General features: G+C 42.2%; 1 protein-coding gene across 1 annotated transcript in view; it reads right to left on the minus strand.

The window, feature by feature from the left end:
• The window catches only part of ARAP2 (ArfGAP with RhoGAP domain, ankyrin repeat and PH domain 2), a 309,356-nt gene that overhangs the window by 60,408 nt on the left and 223,320 nt on the right, over window positions 1-25,628 (minus strand). The window contains exons 22-26 of the mRNA XM_088482970.1: window positions 20,290-20,437; window positions 20,138-20,206; window positions 16,420-16,500; window positions 10,637-10,754; window positions 7,789-7,914 (exon numbers count right to left, since the gene is read on the minus strand). Coding sequence (XP_088339096.1) covers window positions 7,789-7,914; window positions 10,637-10,754; window positions 16,420-16,500; window positions 20,138-20,206; window positions 20,290-20,437 — 542 coding nt within the window. The remainder of the gene's footprint in view (window positions 1-7,788; window positions 7,915-10,636; window positions 10,755-16,419; window positions 16,501-20,137; window positions 20,207-20,289; window positions 20,438-25,628) is intronic.

Raw genomic sequence — 25,628 nt, forward strand, 5'->3', positions numbered from 1 at the left:
TTCTAATAATAATAAAAATAATAATAATAATAATAGCAGCAAAAAATATCATCAATGTAATCAGTTCAATTACATTATCATCTCTCGTATGGATGATGCACATAAAATAATGATAAAAATACTTTAATGCTCAATTGCAAAAAAAAAAAAAACAGGCACACACTGCTTCTTTCTTTGTGCAAGATAGACAAATTGTCCACCAAATACAAGTCAAGGTGTATACCCTCTTCCTCTTGATCAGCGGAACTGCCACTGTTAAAGGGGGTGCTACCAAAAATGTGCATGGTAGAAACAGTACAAATTAGTGACAGCCATCAACCATCAATAGTAAACAACCATTCATAGTTTTCCACCAATGGTGGATGGTTCTGCCATTAATGGCATAGATCAGATGGCTCTCTGCCACTGATGGCAGACAGGGCAGCAATGTGTTTTGTCTTCCCCAGCATGGGGGGAGTATGGAGTTTAGCTCCACCACAACACAGCCTGCATAGCTCTGCCCCATTACCTGACTGGCTTGCCATCTGTGTGTCCTGACTCTCACTGCAACCATTAATGATGGACCCTTCGATGGCCATCACTAGTACAAATGTCACTTTAAAATCAGCTGAAATTTACAAAGTACATCGTAATAAACAGTCCCTTCACCTAATAACAAGAGGGAAATGTAAGCTCTTTTGCATGAAAAAAGCTGTATGCCACTGTGCCCTTCAGCAAAGCATTAATCACCCCATTAAATGCACCTTTTTGCATATGGGTGAAACAGTTATTCAGTCGTATTAAGGTGCCTTAATAATTCTCAGTGAGAAACACATCTTCTCACTCAACTCATCTATCAGAACTTCCAGAGTATGACATGTAAACCTTGCACTAATGTGGAAACACAGGTGCATATGGGTAACTGCAGTTATGTCGCAAATCAGAACTTGGATAGTGCATGTTCATTAATGAATCGAACAAATCGAAAAACAAATCAATTAGCAGCAGAAGGTACGTGTAAAATAGAATGGTTCCCCTATGCTGGAAACTCTTCTATCTTCCATTTTAATAAGTCAACCTTTAGTTACAAATAAAATAAGATTGCACAGATGTAGACACTTATTAAAGCCACTTATATAATATATTGTAATGATTCTATATTAAGGGCCATAAACATTGATACTATACAAGCAAAGTAACAATTGGGGATAGTTATCCATGTGTATCCATTTGAACCTGTGTTAGTGATAATTTACATTGCTGCTTAGCTTTGCATTACCCTTAGTTTGACCTGAGTTCTTTTTAACTAGCAACATTATGAATGGAAAAGGAATCAATACACAAAGTGCTTGGAAAATGTATCACAGATTTCTATAAGGAGTGCATGGGGCCATAGAAAAGAACATTTGCGGCAATGTAGGAAGGATGGCGCACAGACAGTAACATGGTGTACATGCTTTGTTCAGCTATCATTCTGCATCAAATCCAAATAAAGGGGGGGAATTAAATTCAGTGTGATGTTGAATAGCGACGGGAGGGAGCTCCCGAAGCCATTCAATACACTGCACTGTTTTGGGCTGGCAAAGGATTTCTTCTCGCATCCCCCTGGGGATGCGAGGAGAAATCCGACCAAAGTGCCGGTCGCGCAGCTGTTTTTCTGCATAGTGCGCACTCGGCACTTTGCTTAGAGAATGCCGGTTACTGCGCCTTAACAACCTTAGCTCCCAGCGCTATTCAATTCGCGTTGAATTGAATTGCCCCAATGATAGGAAACGGTTCTTGTGTTTCTCATGGGGACCAGAGACCCTATCTTAAAAAACTTTCTGAGATGTTGTATGCTCTTTCATTGCTATTTCACTGGAACACATCTCAAATGACTGGGACAGTCCTTGTTAATGAACGTTAAATTAGTTTCTCTTGAAGAATTGGAGATTCTAATAGAACTGATATTATACATGGTACATGATTTACCCTTTGATTTATTCTTAAAATGATTTTTTTTAATGAGTTAACCTATGTGTGACATTTTAATAAAGCATTGACCTTTAGTCATTATATTCCGCTTTTGTTCATTAAAAAAAACATATAAAATGACTACTTTTTTAAGGCATTTTATATTTGTAACTAAATAAATACTAAATAAAAAAAATCAGGGAGAAAAGCAACAAACAGGTATTAACATGCGTTATAATAAAATTACACATTTTAATCAGAGAGGAATATTTAATATAATTTTATTGAAATTATAAAACAACTTCAGCCATCTGGAAAATGTGACATTAACGATCAGAAGAGTTTGTAATGATTCAGTGAAAACTTTAGGGGTAGATGTAATAGGGTGAGAGTTTAGAAAATGTGAGAGTTTAGCAGTAACCTCTCACATTGGTTGAATTTTAGCTTCAAAATGGCAAAACATCTTTATGAGAGTTTAAATCAGGGACGGGGAACCTCCTGTTCGGGGGCCGTATAAGGGCCGCGGGATCATTTGGTCTGGCCCTCTGAGTTTTTCCTGCTGGCCTCATGTGGCTAGCAGAGTGTCTAGAATGGCACACTGCAGCCAGAATCTATGCGGCAGTGCAGCCTGGAGTGTCCTTAGGATGCTTCAGACGGTCACACCGCTGCCCTTACAGTTCTCTGGAGCATCCTGAGGGTGTCCGGGCATTGCTGTAATCACTTGCGATTGTGGCCCCACCCCCTGTAACATCACACGGAGGGGCGTGACCTGCACCAGGCCCGTGAATAATGTTATGTATATCAAAATGGCCCTCGGCAGAATACAAGTTCCCCACCCCTAGTTTAAACATGAGAGTTATTTTGTCTAAAAATATCGGACTCTATTACATTGGCCAAGTTTAAAAAGTGTGAGAGGCTACGGCTAAACTCTCACATTTTCTAAACTTTCACCCTATTACATTTGGCCCCTAAGGTCTGATGTAGCATAGGTTGCAGTTTTGCAATTTAAAGAGCTGTACATTTTAATCTTCCTTTAGAGGTGTATCTGTACATTCTAAGTAGGCCATATCTCTGAGGAGCGTAAAGGACTTACATCCCACACTTCCATATCTACGCAATTGTTACTAACAGATGTATTTATATGCCCCAATCCACATACAATACTGCACTTTGTTTTACTATATATAAAACAAGGCACATTTTACATCTTACTAAGATGGCCCTATATGTCTATGGGCTTAATTTATCAATGGCTTAAAACAAGCACCGATAAGTAATACGATCTTAATTATTGGTGTGATGAAAAGTAAATCATGCAGTGACATGGGCTCCATGTCTTCCCCATAAAGTTATAGCCTATAGGATATAATGGCGAATGCCATCAAAAAATGGCAATAGCTATTGGGAACCAAGTTCTGAGCTTCATACATTTGCCTTGATCGCAGTCTCTGTAGACTTCTGTGGGGACTGCATCTGTCACTGAAAATAGGGGGTCTTCAGCAGGTATCTCTGATATCTTCTGTGATATCCTCTTAATATACTTAGGGCCTTATTCTGAGCCTCAAACAGTGTCAAATGCAGTTCAGCAATTTTTTTTCTCTTTGATAAAGCCTCCATTACAGAAGCAAAATGCGTCAGTGGACACCTGCCTACGTCTGGATACTCACCTATGCTGGATTGTCACAAGCGGATCCATTTAATGCCTCTGTAGCCGCTGCTTCAGCCAAGCGGTTACACAGATGGATGCACTGGTGTTCACCTAATAGCCGCTTGCAATAGCACTGCAGCTTAATGTGGTCAGCTAGTTGTATGCCCTGTGGACTGGGAGTGGAGATATTTCAATATACTTGGGCTGCAGAGACAGTGAAATGGTTAGCATTACTGCCTCACAGCACTGAGGTCGTGGGTTTGATTCCCACCATGGCCCTAACTGTGTGGAGTTTGTATATTCTCCCTGTGCTTGCATGGGTTTCCTAAGGGTACTTCAGTTTCCTCCTACACTCCAAAAATATACTGGCAGGTTAATTGGCTCCCAACAAAAATTAACCCTAGTGTGTATGTGTTTGCGTGTACATGTGGTAGGGAATATAGATTGTAAGCTCCACTGGGGCAGGTACTGATGTGAGTGGCCAAATATGCTCTGTAAAGCGCTGCAGAATATGTGTGCGCTATATAAATAACTGGTAATTAATAAATAAAAAATATACTTGCCATCCTGGATCTATTTGGTGAGATACCAAATACTATATACCCACACTTTTTACAATGTATGGAGATATAAGGCCTTATTCAGGTTGGATCACAACTGTGATTACATACAATATCGGCCGTTTGTTAAGTTCTGCACATGCTTCGCAGTGCGCATATGCGAACCAGCCACTGTGATAGGGACTGCGGTCGCAGTGACTACACAGAAGTGATTTACAGGAAGTACCGTTTGTGGGTGGTGATGGGGGAAGGGGGGTCGGCAAAATACAGGCGTGACAGGACATTAGAACGCCGTTGAAGGGGAGTGCATAAATTATCCACTGTGATGGCATACACAGCTTGAGCTCTCACTGCATACGAGAAGGTTAGCAATTTCTGAGTAAGGTCTGACCTTAAATGTGCGTGAAGCTCCGATTGTACTCAATGTTACTGATGGTTTCATAGTCTTGCAAAGTATTACAGATGTTTCTAAGGTAAGGTGGGCGTCCTTATGTTGTGCTGCGATGGCATAGCATCGCAATGGATTAGCATCACATCGCAGTCAGAATGCATGCGTAATCGCAGTTGAGATCCAACCTGAATGAGGCCCATAGTTCTATAAAGCCGAAGGACTTCTGGTAATTAAATCACCTTGTCTCCCTTGCATTAAATAGTAACTTCTACCAAGCAATTCTCCAGAACCATATAAGACTACAGTATATACAAAATACAGTGGCATATAAGGACTGTTGGTATTTTCATGTCAGCATAGTGTGCTCAGACTTCTTTTTAGTGCTATTTGTGTATATATATATATATATATATATATATATATATAAAGAGTGTTTAGTTTTTTATATGTGGACGTTTGCTATATTTTATTTGCATTATATAAAGATTTTGCTAATTATCTATATGGCGCCTTGATCATTATTTCTGTCATGTCAAGTATATGCAAGATATATATACTTTAATTAGTGCAACACCATCTCTATTTTTCAATATATAGTGACGACTTTATAGTCTCTTTTGCGAGCTTACACAGGCTCATAGGTGTTTGCTGCTGCAATTAATTTCATTAGTTTATTATATTATTAGCTCCCTGCTTATCTCTTATGTCCTAGCAGCAATTTGTTTTGCTGTGCATGAGTCTAAATAGCACTACGCATGCATCCCAATTGTGTTTGTATGTACATAGGGCGAAGCGTACTAAAAATGTATTGGGCATTCCTGGGTGGTGAAAGGATATGCACGGAGATGGTCCATCGTATGGGTGTGGGTGTGGGAGTGTCACAGGCATGTCATTGAAGTGTTTGCGTACACAGATGCTCACATTGGAAGCCATACTCAGATGGAAAATCTGCATGCAGAATAAGGCAGGTGCAAGTTTCCATGGTACAACCGATGGTGCTGTCTAAAGCATGATTTGCAGCAACTATAGATGCACAGTCGTTATCTCAGCCCTTGCACAGTCATATGCATGGAAGTACATAAGAGAAGGGCTTGTAGCAGAATTAGCAAAAAGTCGTAGACATAAAAGACGCAGACACGGACAACACTGTGTCCAACTCTGATAAAAGACGATTAATGCAGAAATCTGCAGAAGCGATGTTTGTCATCTAAATTGCACATAGAAAACCCCATGGGATTGTGACATTTAATAGAACAAGAAAAACATATTATATTGATCCAAGGAGTAATCCAATAACTGTTCATGTACAGCAATGTATTTTTCTTGGCGTATGTGGCTACAAACTGATTGTTTTGTACACTTAAGGTTTTCTACTTCCATTAGATCAATTAAGGAAGATCACAAGAAATACTGTACAGCTTGATTGTAAGACATATTTGTATTGCGGATGTGAATATAAATCAGGTTTAAAATCGTTAATCGGAAACAAGAAGCAAGTCATGTTACTATACCTTTTCACATTGGATTCTAACAAACAAATAAATAACCCTAGCTTGTCTGTTTATATGTGATAGGGAATATAGATTGCAAGCTCCAATGGGGCATAGTTGCCGACAATCTGGCTGTCACCTTCCAGGAGAAGGCAGTCAGGTCAGCATAACGGGGGCATGGCTAGGGGCGTGATGCACGTTTGGTGATGGGCTGTGCGATCGCATCATCGTGGCCTTGTCCCCGCTACACAATGCTGAGATTACAGGCATTGAGCAGCAGGGAGCATGGCCACAATGACGCAATTCAGCACAAATTGCTCATCAGCTCAGAGCCACAGTGGGTGACTGCGGGCAGGATAGTGAATGCTGCGGATGGTTCAGGGGGCTGACGGCCGGCTTGGAGACTTGCCCACTCTCCTGGGCAGCCAGTACTGCCACCCGATTTTCAGGAGTCTCCTGGCTGTTCCAGGAGAGCAGGCAAAGTATGCAATGGGGGGGAGTGAATGACTAAATATTCTCTATAAAGGGCTGCGAAATATGTGTGCGCTAGATAAATATCTTTTAATGACTAAATGAATAATTACATGGTCTCGCCTACATTAAGAAATAAGATGAAATTCAGTATGGTTGCATTTAAAATTATATATCATGGTTCCTAATCTCCATGCCTAATAACCACAATTGTCCTGTTACCAGCAACAGCTCCAGATGAGATCATTCAGGGGAAAGAGGGGAATGATGTTTTGGGCTTTTGTTTCCATTAAGATAAACATTCTATTCTATGTTAGGGGCCATTTACTGCTTTGTGACATTGATAAATCAGTGAGCATTACATACTGTACACACCATGCAGGTGTCTTTATTTAGAGAATTTCCAGGTTTCCGTGTTGGTAGGGCACAGAAGTGGCAGCACTCCAGACAGAAAAGCATTTTGGGGTTTAACTGTACGGAGGATTGGCATATTGGCATTTCTTACCTGATTGGACATTGTTAGTGAGTGGAGCACAGTTTATATACACTCTGGACATATTTAATTCTGTGTTTATATTGTTCAAAAAGGCTTTTAAATAATATCTATACTGCAGCATGTTTTCACTAATTAAACTGTGGACTTTACTTGTCCTATGGGCCTGTTTGGTCTTTGTCAGTCTTTGATAGATTATTGTTCTTGTGTAATTGGTAAAGTCTCTTGGATGTCATTGATCTGCACATAAGAATGAGCTAAAGGCACGAGTGAAATGAGCATAGGGAATTGTATCCCATAAGAGTACAAGGAAATTAAGAAGAGCATTTAATAAAGACGTTTAGATACACTTTAAATAAATGTCTTAACACTTTAGCAGTTCTCAAATCCTCTTCTCGTGTTACAATTTAACAAGAGAATATTTAATATGGATTATGCTTATACATTGCAGTCACTTTAACCATAAAGATATATACAGAGGCTTTCATTATTTTTAGCCCGTCAGTTACACATTACAAATATACCCTGTGAAATTATTAATGTGTCACCCAGCAACAAAGAAACATATCAGATAACAAGAAGCAAATACAGCATATTCTGAGCCACATAGTCACATCCACACAGGCATCTATTACATTATTGATTATTTCAAACACATTTCATTCTTCGTCCTCTGGAACCCAACAGCCTGGAAATAACATTATTATTAAGTATTCTAACTACGGTAAACAATATTCCTCAGTAGTATGAAATAAACAAAATATCTGCTTATCAACCCCCTATGAAGCTCTATGCCAACATACCTAAACTCATCAAGTGATTGCTTGCAGGAAAAGGTTTTACAAGTAGGTAGGCATTTCCAGGGTCACGAAGCATGCTCCAATCTAGAACTGTTGTTAAAACTTTTTCATTATAGTGCATTGGGCGCTCTGTAATATGAAAAATATGTATTTGTATTCACTGCATAGAATTCAATGCTAATACACAGTTACATATTAGGTGAATCGGGGCAGCTTAAGGAGTGACATGAATCTTTCTTTTTGACCATCTTATCAGTTAGTCTAATGTCATGATCAGATATATATATGTATATATATATATATATATATATATATATAGTTTAAACCATCAGAGTGTCAAAAAGGATGCTTTACTGGTACCTTGAACCTGATGTTCCAATTATTCCTTTACTTGAGAGTGGAAACCAACATGCATAACGCTTATGACAGCTAAAGTAAACACATGTGAGCGTGGGTGTACTATAGGTATATAGTTAAGTTTTCATAACTCTATTCAAGGGTTCAGTATATTTTGAGGACATTAAAAAGGTTGGAAGCAATTATGCAGGCTACATTATGTCGACAGATAGACCATATTGGTTGACATGTTCATAATGTCGACAAGCACAATATTCAAAAAAGTCAATACACAATTTTAACCCTAACGATCACCTTACCCCTAACGTTTTTATGAACAACATTATGACTATGTAGATGTGTCATTTGTCAATTTTATAAGTCTGTCGACTTTTTGCAGCTATTGGACCCTAATTAATAATATTATTTTTACTAAAATTATGTGAAAACAGATGTTTTCACACAATTTTCACTTTATTTTAGTATCACATAAATGTATTAAAGGGCTTTTAGAGGAGTTTTTGTGAAAAACTTCTCCAAGCCCTTAAATTCACAAATTTTTAATAAGTAGATCACATTTTCCATGTGGGGGGGGGAGGGAGGACTGGCGGCAGCACATGCTCAGAACCACTCAGGGTATTTTTTGCGAAAAATAACCTGAGAAGTGTTCGGAGAGGATTCGCAGGGACAGAGTTTTCTGGCAAGCTCAGTCCCTGCATGTGATATTTAATACATCCTTGCAATGTATTCATATGTCGCATTGCGAATCCTGGTGAATGTATCTCATCACATTTGCATCTGAAATGCGAATTGTGATAAATAGGGCCCAATGACATGTTGGATGTTGACATGCTAACATTCAACATTCCGGTGTCAAACTTTTGACTGTCGACAATGTAAAATCCGACATGTTGACTGCATACCCTCTCCAGAATATGTACTGTACAATATAATAACACTTTTCACATGCATAGTACATTTAACTTCTATGTTCTCTGGCTTTCCCAAAGTTCAGGAATTATGACTTTAAATTTTAGAACTTATATGAGAACCTCTTTGAAACAATTTTGAGTGTCTCTATTAATAAGTACTGTATCCACTATTACTAGGCGAAAGTGCTACTCACTAGATTGTATTAAATTAACTAACACTGCTATACCCTGTGGGCTCCTGAGTTTGGATATTGTTACAAAAAGAGGTTGAGTTAGGTATTCTACCTGGCATTGTTTGGAGACAAAGGTTTATAGATGATCAGCTGTTGAACTATTATTAAAAAAAGACATTGAATAGCTGCCCTGCACTGGGCTTTTATGAGGCGGACTCTTTTTTTAACATAGTACCTTAAATTTCTATTTTTTATTGTCTATTAGGAACAATGGAAAAGTGAAAATTGACTGTATTTGAGTGTATTTTGTGCTATTATACATTGCAAAGTATTTTTAAACATTGATGTATTAATATACAGTACATTCTTATTAAATTGATTAAATTAATTATATGTGCTCCTTGGCATTTTATAAATAATATTTATTTGTACACACAAAGGAGCTGTCAATTTTTGGTAAGGAAACATTCATGAGAATTCTGCTCTGCAAACACAGAGGATCAGTTTGGGGCTCATTCTGGGTTGTACACTAGGCCAATGTCCACTTAAATGAGTGATTTTATTTTACGACACCATATGCATCTAAATCCCTAAAATGTTGCATGGCACATGTGTCCCATGGTGTCTGCACACAGAGGGGTATATTTACTAAAGTGACAGTTTTTAGAAGAATCAGATTATACTATAATTAACAATTAACTAGCACATTCTAGAAGATAATATCTAGAATCTGATTGGTTGCTATGGGCAACATCTCCAATTCTACAAACTCTCACTTTAGTAAATATACCCCAGAGTTTCAGGATTGAGCTACACTGATCTGGAATGAATTTGTCCATTCCTTGGTGGTGACTGGGAGCAAGCTAAACAGAGGCATGAAGATATTTTGTCTACTTGGCAGGTTACAGGAGTGGTTGCAAACTCAGAAGCTTAATCGTGTACATTGGAGGCCACACACTAATAGAGATTCTGCACCTAGCGTGGGGCTGATACTTGTCCAGTGGTTGCGACTGCAGATGCACTAAATGGGCATCCCGGCCCTTGCACATAGAGACACATGCCTGTGCACAAGGGGAATGACTGGTATTAGCATAAAGTTGCAGATGGGACTATGGCAATAAACACTATTGGCCGAAGCAGTGTGCAAGTCAGAACCAGCCCCTTTGTGTGTTTCTGTTGTAACTGATTTCTAATTATTGCATAGGTTGATTTCCCATGAATGCAACATAAAAATTGTCTCGACACTTGGACAACAGGTGCACTTTAATTTTGTGCTAATTTAATACTATGTTCAAATAAGTTTTGACCATATTAATTGAATTGCAGACATGAAATGAAATAATCAGTAGGTTTATTATTAATATCATATGAAGTGAAACGAAACAAGTCAGTAAATAAAAATATACATACCAAGCTCTCCATTCTCTATGACTTCAAATGTAGTCCAGAACTTTTCCTTTGGCAAGGTGACGTTTCTTATGCCAGCTACGCAGTTGGTCAGTTCTACAGCTCCCATTTTTGGTGAAACCTACAAAATGCACCATAAATCGCTGCATTTATTCTCATGTGAAAATAAAGCTCTACACTTCTTTTTATTTACTTATTAATCACTTGTTCAGACTACTTTTAAATTTGAGACATCAATGTAGGGAACTAAAAAGAAAAGAGTGTAAAATTGATCACCTTTTAAGACACTTTAACAGTAAAGAAAATATATAATAGCATTGCAAATGTAAAATTTGCCATGTTAACTATATTTATAAATATTCAGCCCCTGGAAATGAAAGCTTGGCAATGCCATTACCACTTATATGTCTGTAATAGCAAGGAGTCAGAAAGACATTCTAACAGTCTACAACATAGAAATGGATCAATTTATATTAGGGGTGAGCGGGTTCGGATTTCTGAAATCCGAACCCCCCCGAGCCCCCCCGATCCGAGTCCGATCCGAGTCAGGCTCGACTTTTCCCGCCTGACTTGGATTCTGAAATCGAGGCAAAACGTCATCATCCCGCCTTCCGAGTCTCGCGGGTTTTGGATCCTATATAAGGTACCCGCGTCGGCGCCATTTTCTCACTCGGCTGTGGACAGTGAAGAGGGAGGGTGGGAGTTAGGGCTGGCTGGGCTGTGTAGTGTAGTGTAGCGTAGTGTAGTGCAGAGTAGTGTTGTGCTGTGCTGTGCTGCGCTGTGCTGCTGTTGTCCATAGGGGCTGTGTCCACTACTTCAAAGTCCATAGGGGCTGGCTGTGTTGTGCTGTGCTGCTGTTGTTAATAGGGGCTGTGTCCACTACTTCAAAGTCCATAGGGGCTGGCTTGACTGTATTGTGCAGTCAGTTGTCCATAGGGGATGTGTCCACTCCAAAGTCCTGTGCAGTGTCCCAGTCCTAAAGGGGTGCTGTAGTGTTGTCCAGGGGGTGCTCTGTTCATCAGGGGTGCTCCCCCCAAGTGCTAAAAAAAAAATATTTTTTCTGTGTTTGTGAATTGTGTGCGCAGTAGCCGCACGTGCATCAACAAAGTAGTGCCAAGCGTGCGCCTGTGTCATAAGTAAAGGGCCGGCTGGCTTGACCGTTAAAGGGTGCTGTAACCCCCAAAGTACACTCCAAACCAAATAAAAAAATATTTTCTGTGTTTGTGAATTGTGTGCGCAGTAGCCGCACGTGCATCAACAAAGTAGTGCCAAGCGTGCGCCTGTGTCATAAGTAAAGGGCCGGCTGGCTTGACCGTTAAAGGGTGCTGTAACCCCCAAAGTACACTCCAAACCAAATAAAAAAATATTTTCTGTGTTTGTGAATTGTGTGCGCTGTAGCCGCACGTGCATCAACAAAGTAGTGCCAAGCGTGCGCCTGTGTCATAAGTAAAGAGCCGGCTGGCTTGACCGTTAAAGGGTGCTGTAACCCCCAAAGTACACTCCAGTCCAAACCAAATAAAAAAATATTTTCTGTGTTTGTGAATTGTGTGCGCAGTAGCCGCACGTGCATCAACAAAGTATTGCCAAGCGTGCGCCTGTGTCATAAGTAAAGGGCCGGGTGGCTTGACCGTTAATGGGTGCTGTAACCCCCAAAGTACACTCCAAACCAAATAAAAAAATATTTTCTGTGTTTGTGAATTGTGTGCGCAGTAGCCGCACGTGCATCAACAAAGTAGTGCCAAGCGTGCGCCTGTGTCCCATAAGTAAAGGGCCGGCTGGCTCAGTTCTTAAAGGGTGGTGTAACCCACAAAGTGCACTAGTCTCCAACAAAAATAAAAAATTATTTTCTGTGTGTGTGTGCGCCTTAGCCGCACGTAATTATCAATATAAAATAAATGGAGGACCAAACTTTCTCCGATAAAAATAAAATAGGGACAAGATCAAGAACCACTTCCTCCTAGTGCTGAAGCTGCTGCCACTAGTCATGACATAGACGATAACATGCCATCAACGTCGTCTGCCAAGGCCGATGCCCAATGTCATAATAGAGGGCACATACAATCCCAAATGACAAAGTTCAGGAAAATGACCTTGAAAAAACATTTAAATCATCTGAAGAGAAACGTAAACTTGCCAATAAGCCATTTACGACACGGAGTGGCAAGGAACGGCTAAGGTCTTTCCCTATGTTCATGACTAGTGGTTCAGCTTCACATGACGATGGAAGCCCTCCTCCCGCTAAAAAAAATCAAACGAGTTAAGCTGGCAAAAGCACAGCGAAGAACTGTGCGTTCTAAGAAGATATCACAAATCCCCAAGGAAAGTCCAAGTGTGGTGGCGGTTGTGATGCCTGACCTTCCCAGCACTGGACGGGAAGAGGTGGCCCTTTCCACCATTTGCACGCCCCCTGCAAGTGCTGAAAGGAGCACCCACAGTCCACTTGCTGATATGCAAATTGAAGATGTCACTGTTGAAGTACAACAGGATGAGGATACTGGTGTAGCTGGCACTGAGGAGGAAGTTGGCGAGGAGGATTCTGATGGTGATGTGGCTTGTATAAATCAGGCTCCGGGGGAGACAGTTGTTGTACGAGGGATGAAAAAGCCCATCACGGTCATGCCTGGGCAGAAGACCAAACATTCCACCTCTTTGGTCTGGCAATATTTCTATCCAAATCCGGACAACAACTGTCTTGCCATATGTACCATATGTAAAGGTGAAATAAGTAGGGGTAGGGACGTTAACCACCTAGGAACATCCTCCCTTATACGGCACCTGCAGCGCGTTCATAAAAAGTTACTGTCCAGTTCAGAAACTTTGGCTCAGACCATAAGCAGTCCAGGGTCACCTAAATCCCTTTTTCCTGTTTTATCCAAGGAATCGGTGGATGAGGAGGATGAGGACGACATCTTGCCTCCGTAGAACCAGTTTGTGCAGGGACACATTAATTGCCAGCTTGTTTTGTGGGGGCCCAAACGAACCAATCATTTCAGCCACAGTCATGTGGCAGACCCTGGCGCTGAAATGATTGGTTTGTTAAGTGTGCATGTCCTATTTATACAACATAAGGGTGGGTGGGAGGGCCCAAGGACAATTCCATCTTGCACCTCTTTTTTTTTTGCAGTATGTACTGTTTGGGGCCTAGTTTTTCAAACTGCCATCCTGTCTGCCACTGCAGTGTCACTCCTAGATGGGCCACGTGTTTGTGCCGCCCACTCGTGTCGCTTAGCATAGTCATCCAGCTACCTCGGTGCAACCTTTTGGCCATAAAAACAATATTGTGAGGTGTGAGGTGTTCAGAATAGACTGGAAATGAGTGGAAATGAAGGTTATTGAGGTTAATAATAGCATAGGAGCAGAAAAACCAACAAATTCTGTGATTTTAGCTGTTTTTATGCTTTTTTAAAAAAAAATACAGATCCAAAACACAAAACCCAGAACCCAAAACACGGAAGGGTGGTTTTGGCAAAACCAATCCAGATCCAAAACACGAAGAAAGATCCAGATCCAAAACAAAAAACACGAAAAGTGGCCGGTGCACACCCCTAATTTATATATATATATTTTTTATTTTTAACTCCTTCTCCACTGAGACTTTTCTCACCCCTGCACTGAGCTTAATTTGGCCCATTTTAGCTTGGACAGTTGTAATATATCTGTATTTTTTATGCATTATTCCTGGAAAATATACCTTGATATATTCAGAAAATGTACAATTTTAAGAAAATAGTTTTGGTTTACTTATTCTTATTGAGACACAGCAAATCTACCCAAAAAATGGCAAAAAATATATTTTTTATTGAAAAAACATGAACTAAAAGCAAATTTGTGTATTTAAATTAACAACCACCTTCATTGACATTAATAACTCTTCACACAAAAAACTAACAAGATTCTGCACATAGATTTTTTTTATAGAATCTGCACATCAAAATGATATTATGGGTAGTACAACCCCCCATTTCTGGACTTTCAGCAGTATAGATTTCATTGGCGGGTGATAATCAGACAATAACTTCTAAGGGGACACTGTGTTCATAAGAGGGAACACATGGTATATATACTTATAATAGTACTTATGTAAAATATGTTTGAAAAGTAAACCATCGGGGGAAGATGCGGAGTGAGACCTATGTTAGCTTGCATAGCATAAAATACTGTATGTAAAATTGTTCTGCGCAAGCCCAGAAAACAAAACTCCGGGGCATACAGTACATGCACATTCAGATTTGCGTGAATCTGGCACTTATGGCCACTTGTACCTTGATAGGTGGGAAAGGGGATGGAAAGGGGATTCTAATGTAGGCAGAGTATATAGCAAGGTCATGTTTGCATAATTGCAAACCGATGCAGGCCAGCACAGAGATTAGGTCACCCATTGTTTGAATGTTACATTATGCTAATTCACTCACTTAACTACTAACTAGAAATAACCACACGGACACCTACAGTATGTGGAATTAAAAGAGGACACAGCGGAAATGTATTGATCAATTTGTAATTAGAAAGATGGCGGCAGTAAAAAAGCAGTGCTCCAAGGCCACAGCCCGGCGCAAACTGGCCTGTGGTAGAACCATTCTCCCTTAATTGGCATAGCCCTTGACCCCTCCTTAAGATGATGGCCCGGTCCTCCCTCAAGGGGAATGACCAATTTGCCGCTATCAAAAGGCAAATGCTACCCAGGCACTCTTACACTATAATAGGCCGCCTAGAAGCACTGCTTCCCGCCAGGCTCCACCTTCACCTGTTGGAAGGAAAAATTTAAAATTGCACAGTCCAAAAACATTTTCAAGAATTGCATACAAAACAGCTTAGATGGGTGGGTGGGGTTCCAAAACTGGAAAAGAGGAAAATGGCTCCTCTTCCAGACTATTTATAATGAATAGTAGGGGGCTTACCCATTATTACTGCCATAGGCTACTATTTTGAATGACACATTCCTGTCTACGCCCCCTCCTCTCCTTTAACCCCTGACGAACTAGCAATATTCCATCACTAACAGGGTGCTTATCTTTCCTCAAACCTATTCAAGTATTCGGATCTATGTCTATATGTTTCGTGCAAGCAGAATTATTTGCGGGTGCTTGTTAGTGGCGGTTGCACATACACAGTGAGGATGTTGATAGTTCAGTGCACCAACAAACCATTTCTAACTGCTGACTGAGAATGCCCTGGTAATAGTACACTGATAGGTGCTTTCTTCATTGTTCATATGTTCATACAGTATATTGTGTTTCTGAGTATTTGTCATGGGATGGGCCTGCCAAGGGGCATGGTCACATGCCTTCACTTTTGGCCACTCACCCCAGTGAAAAATACCCTGAGAAGTGCTTGCAGGGGATTCGCAGGGACAGAACTTTATCACAAGCTCTGTCCCTGCATGCAATATTTGCTTCCTTGCAACATTTGATATCACATGGCAAATCTGGGCGAATTTATCACATACCATGTGCATCTGATATGCGGATTGTGATAAATATGTCCCTATGCAGGTATGCAGCCAGTTCCCAGACTCCCAATTCAAAATAAATGTAATATATATTTGTCATTGATACAACAACTACTATCTACTTTCATTTTCATAAAAGCACAATTGAATAAATAGTTTTATAACGTGTTCTCCAGTTCTCCCTCTTATCAGCTCTGCAATGCAGGCAGACAGATAAACGTGCTGTTATAGTTATACACTGGTCGGTGAAGACCTTTCTAGGAGAATGAACCTGTTTTGTTTCTGCTTTCTATATATACAGCAAATAATAATAAAAATTAATCTTTATCCTCCTTACCCTAATAATAACAGAAGTGGCAGGGTCTTTTCTTTCCATAAACACCTCGAGCAACAAGTCACCAGACTGAGGACTTTGAATCTGAAATAAATGTTAGATTAGTATAAAATATAAGCATTAAGTTGTGGTTGATGAGTTACAGGGCCTGATTCAGAGATGGACACCGCTGGGTCTGCTCTTGTGTCTGTTGCCGGAGTCGCGGCTGCTGCGGCTATATGCAAATTCTAGTCCCAGCCCTTCCCCTGATACACAAGGCTGCGGCTGAATGTGCAAACACTGAGATGCCCACTTTAAGCTTCTGTGGATGCTGTAATACCGCTGGTGCATCTTTAGACGCCACCATCGGTGCACCATTGCTTGCACCATCAAATCTTGCACCATCCCTATGGCAGGTGCAGATTCTCTGTCTGACAGGCCTCCTATGTCTGCGGCTGTGCATCTGGGAACGCAGCCACTTTCATTGACACACCTGCGACGCTCCCATACCATGCCCATAATAGGGACCATCTTTGTGTGTGCACTAAGGACACCTCCCTGTAACCGCTCAGAGACGCTCACTACATTTTCTCTACACTTCTCCCTGCGTGATCCTGAAATTAGAACTGCAGCTGCGCACAGACAATCGGGACGTGAGCCTGGTGCGACTAATGGCCCCCATACATCAGCAATTGATTGCAGCAATCGTGCAATTTGCAATCGATTGTGTATAAAAATCTTTCCCGTTTTCAATCGGTTGTGGCAATTCTGCAATCTGCAATCGATTGAAAAAGGGAAAGATTTGTATACACAATCGATTGCAAATTGCATGATTGCTGCAATCAATTGCTGATGTATGGGGGTTTTTAGACACATGTGCAGTAGCGTAAAAATGGACATTGCGTACACCTCTGAGTCAGGCCCACACTGTGGTCTTTTATAGTATTTATAGTACTGTACCTCTGTGCTGTCCTTTGTCTCGCTCTAAATAGTAATAAATACTTATATATTTGTAAGTATTCGCTGAATAAGCAATTATTGAAGGGAAGCACATTGGGCGTCCTATATAAAAGATCTGAATATCAATTATTGCAGCGTGAAAGGTGTTGCCCATTTTGGGTTAATGACTTTCCCTTTGGTGAGGGATCTTCCTCTGGAGCACCTTAGATATGACACAAGAATATTTCACAGCAGGTAAATGCCAGAACTTTGACTCTAACATCATCCTGACAACTGAAAAACCTGGAATAATAGCTGCGTATTGAATCTGGTACCTGATCAGACGGATGTGACATATGTACAAGCAGTTATCACATTTAGGTGCTGGCTCTGAGTAGCATGCAAAGTGGCTGTAATTGCTGGCAGCTGCGGAAGCCTGATTTACTACCTTGTGCTAAGAATCTGTAGTGCTAATGCTAATAGGTTCATGTGTCTGCAAGCGGAAACACATGTCGCACATTAATGTGACACCAGCTGCACAGCCATCATCATCAGCATCGGTACTTGCACCAGCCTCAGGCTAGGGTCAGGAGATCCCTCAGAATCAGGCTTCCCTTCCCGGTGCACAAGACACACACGACACTCCCAATTTCATGTAGACAGATCAGGCCAAGTTCCGTTCAGCTCAGCATAGGACGGACATATTAAAAAATTTATAATTGTGCATCTGCACCTGCGGTTTATACAAAAATGTGCCTTTCGCGCCAGTCCACAGAGATCTTTCCAACTCAGAGTCAGCCCCATTATACACATAGCCAGTGCAAATTTTAATTACTTCAGCACTGAAACCTCTCCTTGCTCTGAACCCCTTTTGATGTCCAAGGGAACATTGGGCCTGATGCAGACCCGATCGCAAGCGCTGAGCACTCACAACCAAGTCGATGTTTGCCCACTGGGCATGCGCATGATGGAGCCGTCTCCGTCATGCACATGCCCGAGACCCGGCGAGCGACGGATGCTCTGTCGCTCCGGGTCTAGCACCAAAGGGGTGAGCTGTCGATGGTGATTGACGCAGTCGCAGTGCCCCAAAAGCTGCACTATGATCGATATGCTGCTGGAGAGAGAAAATGTGGGGGGGGGGGGTGTCGGCCACAGTTTCTGGACCTGCCAAAGCTAATGGCTGTGTCCGTGGATGTAACTTCACTCCTGAGTAACCTCAGGGTTACTCAGGTGACTGATGGACTTGCAGTGGATCTGAAGCTGAGTCTTCGAGCGCTGCAGCGTATCAGAGAAGCCGGAGGTGGGTGTCTTTTAACGCCTCCTGTGGCATTTCTATATTTTAGCACATCTGCTGTGTACAAAAACACATCTCTGAATCAGGCCCCCTGTTTGAGCAGTTACCAATGTAGACATCCCCTATAAAGGACTAATCCGACTCACAGTTGTTAGACAGAGACCATGAAAATGTTGCTACAGTAGTTGTCACTATAGAATTTCCTGTTCAGAAAATGATATTTTTTAAAATACAAAATGTTTATGTAAACTAAATAAGCATTTTTTTAAGGACTAAATCAGTGGTTCCCAAACTGTGCGTCGAGGCTCCCTGGGGTGCCGCAGCTCTGTCACTGGCGTGCCACAGTGGTCGGCCAGTGTAAATTATTTTGTTTAAAATATTATTATTTGCACATCTGGAAGGAGGAGCTGTTAATACTGGATAAGCTGGAGCAAGAGGCTGCTGTTAGCCAGCTGTGAGGGAGACCGAAGCACAGTCCAATCAACAAGGGATCCGCCGCCAGAAAGAAGGGTACTGCGACAGACCCTGTGTGCCCCTATAGGCAAAGAACTGGATTCAGGTGTGCCTACTGAAGGAAGAAGACCCCTTTTAGGACCCGACATTGCTGGGGCTGCTGGACAGGGGACCAGTGAGCTGCCTGCTCAAGAGAAGCACCCGTAGAAGACCCAGGAAGAGGAGCTAACTGCTAGAGAGGGGGAATTCCCGGAGACATCGCTGAGGACCTGCCAAAGACAACCGGACTCTGTGTTGTGGAGAAGCCCGCCTACAACTGAGGAAAGTACTATGGACCCGGAGATCCCCAGCAGTTTATTTGACAGCCACAAGCAGCTCCTGCCCAGCGAGGACCCCTGAAGATAAGCAGGGCACTGGGTAAGTATAAAGTCCCCGAATCAGTGGATTTCCCCTGTTGCATCTGACAGAGACAGCATCGTAGAGGGAGAGAGTAGCAGTGGTCCAGTAGGTGGATCGTAATTGTTCTGAGAACAACCCAGTGCAGTGTTTTGCATCCTGGGCTGTGTCTGGATATCAGAGGAGTCAGAAGCTCCACAGCTTGGGGATGATACATCTGGTGCCCTTCCTGTATTCTGCCCTAGTGTCCTTCTCACACTCCCTTGTCACTTGGGGTGTCTTCCCATAGGGGTAAATGGAGAGACATGGGGTTGGGAAAGGGAGGGATATGGAGGGGGCAGAGGGAGGGACATGGAGGTGGCAAAGGCAGAAACATGGAGGGGGAAAAGGGAGAGAGACAGAGGGGGCAATTGGTAAGAATACTTGCCAACTTTTTAAAATGTTTATGTTATTTTGGCCCTACTACTTAAAACAGGACTTTTTGTTTAATATTTTGGCTTAGGGGTGTCTTGAAAAAATTATGGAGACCCTAAGGGTGCCCCTAACTGAGACAGTTTGGAAACCACTGGACTAAATTATTTAAAATTAGAATGCAAGATTACTTTACTGTATGTCAATTTTATTTTCCAATTCAATATTAGAAATATTCCCATATCTTACCAGTGCATCATTCCATTTGGTAATAAAACGGTTTTCAATATCCATTTGTTGTAGTTGTTCCTCACTTACCTACATACAAATAAACATGTCAGCTCTATAGTGTCATGTCATCATCAACTGGCAATGCGCTGGTCTGAAAAACCTTTACTCACATTAAAGATCTCTGCATAGTGTCTGATCAGAGCCTCTACAGCGTGGACCTCCGTGTCAAGCTGTCCCTTGGTTTGAAAGAGGCAAGAAGCAAATGCTTTTGCTAAAATGTGTGTGTCCAGGTGATTGACATCGGAGCATTTTTGAATCCTATTACAATAGTATATATATATAAAAAAAAGAAATAATATTGTAAACACAATAGTGATAGTCACATAGGACTTTTGCGTGGCTTTACACATTGCATAGTCACATACTGTAAAGACAATATACATCCTTGACGGCAACATGAAAGCATATAAAACCAGTCTCTCCATGAACATTAGGAGCATTTAGCAGAGATGCCATTTTTAGATTTTAAGGGCCCGATTCAGCACGGAATGCAATTGTAATTGGTTGCGCAGATTGAGCGATTGTTAACCATTGTGCATGAGTATACGCTGCACTGTGCATGTGCGGTGATCGAAATGCGATTACGGACGCATATAGGCATCCATCGCAGAGTGAGTGATAGGCCATGAGCGTTTTGGAATGGTGACGGGGGAGTGGTTGCAGATACGAGGGCATGCCTGTCAGTTGGAATGCCGTTGCATGGGCATAAATAAATTAGCCACTGCATTTGCCTATGCAGCTTGAGAGTCTTCTGCGTGCAACGAGACTTGCAATTTCTGCGACAAGTCAGACCTGCTGTAAATGTGCATGATGGGCCGATGTGCTTCAATGTTACCGATGTATACGCAGGACTGCGAGGTATTATGGAAATCAGTAGTGGGCGTCTCTATGCTGGCTGAGCTGTGGCAGGCAATAGTATATTTTTGCAGCTGCATTGAGTTTGATTACACAGTGGCACTGTGTGCGATTACACAGCTGCAGTCACATTTGCGATCTGTGCTGAATCAGGCCCTTGGTGCGTGTGTGGTAATTTACAGATGTGCAGAAGAGTTAGCAGGGTTGTATAGTGTGTTATCAGATCGACAGTGGTAATGTCAACGTTCCTCATGATAACATGAGAATGTTGACTTAGTCGGATTGTCGACATTGCAAATGCAACAGAGTTTCAAAGCTGACACTTGTAATTTCAAAATGTTAACACTGACATAAACAATGGTGCACCTGTCGACACTATTGTCTAACCCAGGGGTGTATTTATAATGGTTGCAGGTGTACGGTGCACATGGGCCCCTGGGTCCAGAGGGGGACCGCACACCTTGCACCCATATTATACTTACCTCTCTGGAGTCCCACGTCGGTGCCGGAGTCAGCACTGTAAAATGGCTGGGCGGCAGCCATTTTCCTGTCGCTTTATGCATGCGCAGTACAGGGAAAATGGCCACCGCCCCCATTTTCCCGGTGACCTGCGCATGTGCTATAGACTCTGGGCACACTCTAGTCTAGACACCCAGAGTCTATCAGTGCGGGGCTGACAGCCCTGCGCTCGGTGCGCTACTGGCCACCAGACTGAGAGGAGGGGGCCCGTGACTGAGACTACACATGGGTCCCCTCCTTTCTAACACCCCTGGTCTAACCATATCCACAGCCTAACCCTAATCTCTAAAGCTAAGCTAATCATAATGTAGACATGCATATTGTAGATATTTTGAACATGTTGACTTGACATTATGAGCATGTCATATACAAGAAGACACAAAAAAGACTGGGCGCTAATCAATGAATCAAATGTTGTAAGAAATAGCAGCAAATTCACCCAATGGGCTTGTGTCTGCCTGCTACTAATATAGAATTTTGTTGTGGTATTAAGACCGTCGCCATTATAAACAAAATTGTTGATATTCTTAACCATTAAACAGTACAGTGTCAACATTCTGAATGTCAACAATATTACTACATACTACAGTAGATTGCCTCTTTACTATACCATTTTTCACTGGACAGTCACAATATTCTACACAATTTTTGGGTGGTTTAGCGGTTTTAAATGCAGAGAGACGTACAGTAACTGAAAACCTCTGGCTTAAATAAAGGGTTTATACTACATATGGTGGGTTACATATGTGGTCTTTGATTTGAGTGAGAGATTTGCTAGTATGATTTTTAATAACAATACTTAAAATGGAGAGATATAGGGACAGATTTACTAAAGCTTATAAAACAGACAAATAGTTGTGTTCCCCATAGCAACCAATGAGAATCTAGGTATAATTTCTCTAATGCATTGTAGAAAATGATAAACAGAATCTGATTGGTTGCTATGGGAAACACCACACACTTGTCTGTTTTAGAAGCTTTACTAAATCTACTCAGAACAGGACTCAAAGACGGCATCCTCACAAAACATGAACACGATTTCATACACAACCCACACCCCATCATCCCCGTCTTCTACTGCCTCCCCAAAATACATAAAGACATCACAAACCCCCCAGGTAGACCCATCATATCCGGAATCAATTCCATGACTGCAAACCTGTCACAATACATAGACCATCTATTGCAACCGTACGTCAAACAACAACCATCCTACATACAAGACACAACACATATACTCCAAATACTGGAAGGAGCCACTTGGGGTGATGACCACTGGCTTGTAACAAGTGACGTCACATCACTATACACCATCATCGACCACACAAAAGGATTAAACAATATACGCCATTTCCTAGACAAAGACCCAACACTAGAACCCCGACAGACATAGTTCATCTTGGATAGCATCAACTACATACTAACAAACAACTATTTCTGGTTTGACGGCGACTATCACAGACAGAAGACAGGGACCACCATGGGGACTCGATTTGTGCCCAGTTATGCCAACCTTTTTATGAGCAGTTGGGAGGAATCCAACATCTGGTCGGGGCAGAACTGGGGAGCAAATATAGTCCTCTGGACAAGATACATAGATGACGTATTCTGCATTTGGAAAGGACCCCTAGACACCCTCAAAGATTTTCTTACACACATCAACAACGACAGGAATCTCCACTTCACATCCCAATACAGCAAATCCGACATCAATTTCCTCCACTTACACATCTTCATCAAAGAACACAAGATCCACACCAAAACCTATCACAAACAAGTTGATGTTAACAGCTACATTCTGTCGGACAGTGGTCAACACCCCAATTGGCTCCAGAACATCCCAGTGGGCCAATTTAAACGAATAAGATGGAACTGTACAAATATCACTGATTACTATGAACAAGGAGAAAAACTCAAACAACAATTCACAGAGAAAAAATACAACACCGACTCACTACAACATACATTACAGAAGATAGGGAATGAAGAAAGAGGACCACTACTCACTTACAACAAGAACAAAGAAAAACACATGCAAGACACCATCCCATTCATCGCACAATATGAAAGTGCAGGACTGATTAAACACATCATTCAGAAACACTGGAATCTGCTCCTAAAAGACGAATCACTCACAGACACACTCCCACGACGCCCCATGATAATATACAGAAAAGCTCCAGACATCAAACTCAAACCACATCCCACCACCTACTCTCAAACAAATGACCCTTAAGAAGCAGCCCATCCACAATGGCTTCTATCATTGCAGCACATACAGCAATTGCCGCACTCTAGATTACAGAAGCACAAAACCTACTATCACTTTCACCTCCGCCAAAACAGGTAATACATACAATATACAAGAACACATTTCCTGCAACACCAGCCACGTAGTTTAACTATTAAGATGCACATGCAACCTACAGTTCGTAGGCAGAACGGGGGAGACCACTCAAAACAAGAATAGCAGAGCACCTCAGAAGTATCAGAAACAAATCAGAAAACCACAACATTCCCCTACATTTCCTGGAGAAACACCAAAGTAACCCCAAGGACATTGAATTCCTAGGTATCAAGACCATCAATCACGACTGGAGAGGGGGTGACTTAACCAAAAGACTCAATAAAGAAGAATTAAAATGGATATTCACTCTGGACACTTTCACACCCCGCGGTCACAACATAGACAATGAGATCCAGTCAATCATCTCCAAACAAGGCACACCCGAACCAACCACCACCCCAACATAAGACTGAATTATTGCTCCACTGCAACTCCATAGGATGACACCATACACAAAAACCATCATACTTCACAACACACAACTATAACCCATCCCAATCACATACACAAGACACACCCAACCCCAACCTGTACATTAGTAGCCACCACACAATCAGCCCCTGCACACACCTGCCCCTCATCACCATTCAGCAAGTCCCTGCACATACCTGCACCGCATTACCATTCAAACACACCATTGGCCCAATCTGATTACACTCATCACTCCAGCCAGTCCCTGCACACACCTGCACCTCATCACCATTCACCATTCAGCAAGTCCCTGCACACACCTGCACCACATTACCATTCAAACACACCATTGGTTTAATCTGATTACACTCAATACTCCAACCAGCCCCTGCACACACCTGCACCTCATCACCATTCAGCAAGTCCCTGCACACACCTGCATCGCATTACCATTCAAACACATCATTGGCCTAATCTGATTACACTTATCACTCCAGTTAGTCCTTGCACACACCTGCACCACATCACCATTCAGCAAATCCCTGCACACCTGCACTGCATTACCTCTCAAACACACCATTGGCCCCTTGAGTCACCTGACCACACCCCCACCCCCATGGGTGCACTACATAAGAACCTCAGAAGCATTTATCATCTCACACCTCCTTGAAGAAGGCACCTGTGCCGAAACGCGTTGGAGTCCCAAGACACCTACTCATCTTGAACCCACCTGCATCTACATCCGCCCCAATCCGGGCACCTGAAGCAGCGGCGCTTAACTGGACACTGGTCCCCACTCACACCAGCCCCAGCCTCTGCCAAATGACAGCGCTGCACGCGCTCATCACACCACCGCACGCAGCACAGGTTTCACCTGCACTGCATCCATGGACATGAGCCACTGAAACAGTGCACGTCCTCCACCGTGGCATCATACTGGACTTTGAGAAGAACTGATCCCACACCAACGGACCTGGGCACCTACCAGTAGGTCAGCACCCATTCTCCTCACCAGTGCAGGACACCGCAAAGTGGGAGCACACCTGATCACCTCAAACAGGGCATCCCAGTTTATGTCTGTCGACCATAGGTCCAGCACGGAAGCATGCAGTAGACAGGACTGCATGTCAAGGAGCCCCCTGAAAGGGTTGACCCTACTCCCCACACTGTGTATACGCCCTGTCACCCCAAATCACCAACAATTGGGCAGTGTGTGCTGCCACAAACCATCTAAGAGACATTTATCTTCCAGGAGCACTGTGCCTCCTACTGATCAACTACCACCCTCTATGTGCACACACAGATACAAATAAACGT

This window comes from Taudactylus pleione, unplaced genomic scaffold (assembly GCF_031769625.1).
Source record: "Taudactylus pleione unplaced genomic scaffold, aTauple2 ptg000302l, whole genome shotgun sequence".
NCBI classification, from domain to species: Eukaryota; Metazoa; Chordata; class Amphibia; order Anura; family Myobatrachidae; genus Taudactylus; species Taudactylus pleione.